Here is a 5,489-nt window from a genome sequence, read left to right on the forward strand (position 1 = left end):
GGAGAGAGAAAGAGAGGGGGAGAGAGAGAGGAGAGGGGGAAGAGAGAGAGAGAGAGACAGAGAGAGAGGAGGAGGGAGAGAGGAGAGAGGGGAGAGGAGGAGGGAGAGAGGAGAGAGGGGAGAGGAGGAGGGAGAGAGAACACAGCATTAACTCACTAGAAAGACCCCAGACTGAGACTCCTACAAATTGGAAAAGCGTCAAGAACACGTGTGGTCAAGGGCACTGAGAGGTGGTCATCCTGGGGCCCTGACTGCACTGTCACTACCTCCCAGGCACCCTGACCACCTGCACAAACCCAGCCTCCTGGGAGAACCACCCCCCTCGCCAGACCCGCCCTTGGCCGGGCAGATGTGGACAGGCCCAGGCCAGGAGGCTGCCCCTCTGCGCACCTGGATGGAGTAGGTGGTGTTGTAGTTGCTGTAGAGGTTCTTGACAGGGACGTCGGAACCATTCATGGTACACTGGCTGTAGGGTTTGCCTTTGCGCTCCAGTCTGTCCTGTGTTGGGAGGATTGTCCTGGGAGCTCCAATGTCACAGGAACCCCAGTCTGCACCCCTCCCCAGCACAATTAGCATCAAGCCTGTTGGGGACCAGGTGCTGGAAGGAGGGAGGCTGTAGGCCCCTGCAGGTGCTACAGGGCCCCCCTCAGATGCTTGCTGCCCAACCCCCCCGGGGATGGCTGTGCTGACGAGGTTTCAGAAGGTGAAGCAGGAGTAGACTGTGAGGAGGACCTATGGGAGGCCAGCGTCCCCATGCCCAGGCCACGGGCACTAGACAGGTAAGCCTCTTCCTCACAGCCTCTTGGGGAGCAGGTGGAGCCCAGGTCATACCACCAGCACCCCGATGGATGTCTCTGTCCCTCCCATGGCGTAGATGCCCTCGTCCTTGATGAAGGGGTAAGACTTCTGCTCATGCAGCATCAGCCGCGCCCCGGCCGTGGACGTGAGGAAGGGCACGTAGTCTTTCTGATCTATGTCCAGGATCAGCTTCAGGCCTGTGGGGAAGGTGGGGAGAGCTGCCTGAATGAACCTGTACCCCAAGGCGGAGGGGAGAGCCACCCCAACTTGTCCAAGCCTGATCCAGCCATAGGGAGCCCAAAGGCCTGTGAGGAAAGCTGGGTCCACTCAACAAAGCTCAGGCCCCTCAACCTGCTTGGCTTCTCCAACCATCCCACTCTATTCCAGGCTAGGCCAGCCTCATCTGAAGGGTCTCCGCTGGCCTTCCCACCGTATCTTAGCCACACAGCGGGACTCAGGACAGCCTTATCTGAAGGGTCTCCGCAGGCCCTCCCACCATCTCTCGTCCACACAGTGGGACTCAGGACATGCATCCACATAGCAAAACTCAGGACATACCTCGGCACAGGCACAGGCGGCAGTGTCAGCCCCCTGCTCCTCCGTGCCCCTCCTCCTCTCTCCCTCCTGGCCTGCTCTCAGCTCTCCCAGTCCTCCTGCTGCTGGTCTTGCTCTCGCCATGTCCTCACGCTGGATTCCGCCCCATCCTGCCCTTCTCCTCCATGACTCCTGCTCGTCCTTCTGACCTGGGCCACAGTCCTCATCTCTCAGAAGCTGCCCCACTGCCCAGGATGAGGGGTCTTTGCTCTCCCTCCTGGACTAGAGCCTTTTGTCCAACACCTCTCCAACACCTCTCTCACCTGCTTGACCATCTCTCTCCCTTCCCTGGCAGACTGGTGCCTTCTTTTAGAACTAGTGAACTTGACCATCACCTTTATCTAGTTCCACAGGGTCTCCATTACCTCCAGAGAACACTCACTCCTCAGAGAAGACCCCTCACCCTCATAGAAGAACATTCATTCTCAACCCACAGGAGACCCTTCACCCTTACTCCCATAGGAGACCCCTCACCCTCAGAGGAGATGCCTCACACACTTCCACAAGAGAACCCTCACCCTCACAGAAGTACCTTTATCCCTACAGAAGACCCCTTATCCTCACCCCCACAAGGGACCCATCACCCCGACAAGAGACTCCTCACTTCCATAGGAAACCCTTTACCCTCACTGCCACAGGTGACCCCTCACCTTTACTCCTATAGGAAACCCTTCACCCCCCCAGGAGACCCCTCAGCCCCCCAGGAGACCCCTCACCTCCACAGGAGACCCCTCACCCTCACTCCCACAGAAGATTCCGCACTTTCACTCCCAAAGGAGACCCTAAACCCCCACTCTCACAGGAGACCCCTTTTCCTCACTCACAGATAAGACCCCTCACCCCTAGAGGAGACCCCTCACCAACTAAGCAGTGGCTCCCCTGCCCATGTCCAGCCTCCATCAACCACCAAACCTCTTTCTTTTTTTTTTTAATTTTTCAATCAATCTTTTTTTTAAAAAAATTTTTTTTTAAATTATTTTTGTGTGAGTGTACCATCAAATCAGATCTGACTGGTACAGGAGGAGACTGCCCCTCCTTCCTCGGCAGAGCATCTGGTGGATTCGAATCGTGCGCCTCTGGGATTGTAGTTGCAGCTCCTTGCCACTAGGCCACCAGAGCTCCCCCAAACCTCTTTCTTTTTCTGCATTTACCATACACACTTTCCTTTTTTGAGCACAGGGATCAGACCTGATACTTCATGCACCGTGTACTGTGCCCAGTGCCTTCCAGAAATGAGAATTCCTCTAAAGGGTAAAGCCCTCCACTTAGGATACTAAGCGGGTGCATTTACCAAGCGCTGACCACATGCTGAGGCTGTGCTGGGTGCCTTTACTGAATCCTCATAAGAGTCACATGGGGTAGGTACTACTATTGTACCCATTTTATAGACGAGGAAACTGAGACCCAGAGAGGTAAAGAGAAGATCTGAGGGGTAAGAGACAGGATGAGTGTCCTCCCATGCAGGCTCACAGCCTGATGTGCCAGCCTCTCCCATCAGTGTATCAACCTCAAGAGAAACAGCGCCCATCAGGAGTCACCACCAGCCCCCCTCCCATGCTTTCTGTCACAGACTGTCCCTCTCCAAAAAGCTCAGAGTCACAGCTTAGCCACTAAGTAGACAAAGCCTACAGAAGTTCCTCCAATCAGCCCAAACACACGAGGATTCTGGTCTCCCGAGTGAGAATCTGGGTTTGTGTGTCTGCTGACACCCTCAAGCACAGTCACCACCTGTCTGCCACTGGACACTGACGTGCTGCTACAAAGCTCAGGCTTCTGCAGAGCTTCCACACTAAGACTAGGAGGAAAGGTCTGGCAACCCGAGTCCAATCAACCAATCTATGAAAAGCCCACAGGCAGCAACAGTCCCGTCCTTGGCCAATCGTGGGATGGCGCAGGGCTGGAGGAGTTTCTTTCCTTTGTCCACTGGGTCACATGAGTCGATGGTGACCAGAGGACAGCAACAATAACAGCACTGAGCTGTGTGCCTGTGTTCAGCTACAATCCTCCATGAGGTCACTCTAGCTTATGTGTCCATCCTCTGAATAGAGAAATTAGAGCTTCAGCAAGTCAAGGTGGGATCCCACCACCCAAGCAGTGGTGGGACTTGACCAGGCATGAGGAATTTGAGAGTTCCTGACCACTAAGCTAAACTACTTCCACAGTCTTGCTTTGCTCATCAATGGAATGGGAACAGCTCTCCCTGCACTGGGATTCGGGCATGGCCGAGAGCAGGAGTCCACGCTGACCACTCCTCTCCACGTGGGCCAGCCTCCAGTACTGCCGCCTCAGCATCTGATGCCGATTTTGTCTTCAGACACACCCGGTGAGGAGTTACGCATCTCACGGTCCAGACCGATGTGGCCTAGACTTACCAAACTCAGCCCCAGGGTTGGCCGAAGGCAGGATCTTGTCCGTCATGCCCCAATTGAAGATGTAGCAATTGCCATAATCGGGGTAGAAGATGGATGTGAAGTTCCTAGAAGAAAGGTCATTGGCTGGAGAGCAGGGTACAGCAAGTCCACTCCCCCTGTCTCTGCTGCCAGGGCTGCCAGGGCTCCCTGATCTCAGCGTCCTGCACAGAGAGGCTCCTGAGGGAGAGGTGAGCCATGGGTCAACCCTTCCACAACCTCCCCCCAACCTCCGCTGCATCGTTGTGAAAAACAGACTGGAGTGGGGAGGGCTGTGGTGCGGTGAGGTGTGTCCCATAGAAGGTGGAGAAGATCATTTCACTGGGGCCAGCGCTCAGGAGCTCTGTTTAGCTAAGGACAATGAAAGAAAGTTCCTAGCTGTTTTCATCTATTTAGTCTTGTAGGTGCACTAAAGACTAAGAGGGCTGCTCCAGGCAAAGTTTGCTCCAAGGAGCCAGCAGACCCCAGAAAGGCTGGGAATTCAGAAAGAAAGTAGCTGTGAGAGGTGGGACTTGAACCCAGGGAAGGTTGAAGAAGAAGCTCAGAAAAGGGGGAACTTCAAAGCGCAGGGGGCGAGAGCCTTATGCAAGTTTGTATTTTATGTCTTGGATGTGTTTCCCGAGGAATTAATGCAATAAGAACAAGAGAAGTGTTTTCATAAAGATGCTCACTGCCACAGTGACTGTCTGGTGGAGTGGCAGAAAAGTCTGCTGCAGATTTCATTTTTGTTATAGAGCATCTCAAACAAGAACATTGGGGAGAAAGAAATAAAAAAGCTCATCAATACTTTTCCACCATCAGCCACCCTGCTATCAAACTTGTAAGTCCCCACTACTCTCCACATATTAATCATATTAAATCTCAGACATCATAATATTATGTGTAAACATTGCCATGCGTACATATCTCTGAAATGCACTCAAACTCAAAACCTATTGCTGTTGAGCCGGAACCAACGCACAGCTGACCCTCCACGGAGTTTTCAGAGGCAGTAAATCACAGAGGAGGAGACTGCCCATTTTTCTCCCTCAGAACTGATGGTGGATTCGAACCGGCAGGAAGGCATCATTTTTGGATGGAGAGCAGGAGTGGCATCTGCTTCCTAAATAACATGCCTCCAGAACCCCTATGAACTTTGATCAATGTTGATATTTGTACAAGGGTTTCAAGCCTTTTGTTCATAGGGTCGCTATGAGTCATGCTCAACTTGAAGGCAATCAACAAGAATTGCAGGCGAGGAGACCGCCCATTTTCCCCCCTCAGAACTGATAGTGGATTCGAACTGGCAGAAAGGCGTCATCTTTGGGTTACCAGAGCCATTCCCTATGGACTATACCACCAGAGCTCCTGTCAAACAATAAGAACCCTTAAAAAAAATACATGTGGCGCTTTCTCAAAAAGTTGCAAATAGAGATACCATTTGCCCCAGCAATTCCACTACTGGGAATATACCCTAAAGAGACCATAAATGACATCCAAGCAGATATATGCATATCCATGGTTATTGCGGCTTTGTTTACAATAGCAAGGGGTTGGAAACAACCTAAAATGCCCATCAACAAACGAATGGGTAGAGAAGCTGTGGTATATTCACACAATGGAATACTATGCTGCAATGAAAAACAAGGAACTCATGCAATATTATTCAAAATGGGTGACCCTGGAGGACATTATGCTGAGTGAGGTATC

General features: G+C 52.4%; 1 protein-coding gene across 1 annotated transcript in view; it reads right to left on the minus strand.

Annotated features, from left to right (window-relative positions):
• The window catches only part of LOC102855240 (amiloride-sensitive sodium channel subunit beta-like), a 33,083-nt gene that overhangs the window by 6,370 nt on the left and 21,224 nt on the right, over positions 1-5,489 (minus strand). The window contains exons 4-6 of the mRNA XM_006892635.1: positions 3,765-3,868; positions 832-995; positions 391-498 (exon numbers count right to left, since the gene is read on the minus strand). Of these exons, the coding sequence (XP_006892697.1) occupies positions 391-498; positions 832-995; positions 3,765-3,868 (376 nt within the window). The remainder of the gene's footprint in view (positions 1-390; positions 499-831; positions 996-3,764; positions 3,869-5,489) is intronic.

The sequence above is a fragment of the Elephantulus edwardii genome, unplaced genomic scaffold (genome assembly GCF_000299155.1).
Source record: "Elephantulus edwardii isolate Elephantulus edwardi_28Jun2011 unplaced genomic scaffold, EleEdw1.0 scaffold00117, whole genome shotgun sequence".
Taxonomy (NCBI): Eukaryota; Metazoa; Chordata; class Mammalia; order Macroscelidea; family Macroscelididae; genus Elephantulus; species Elephantulus edwardii.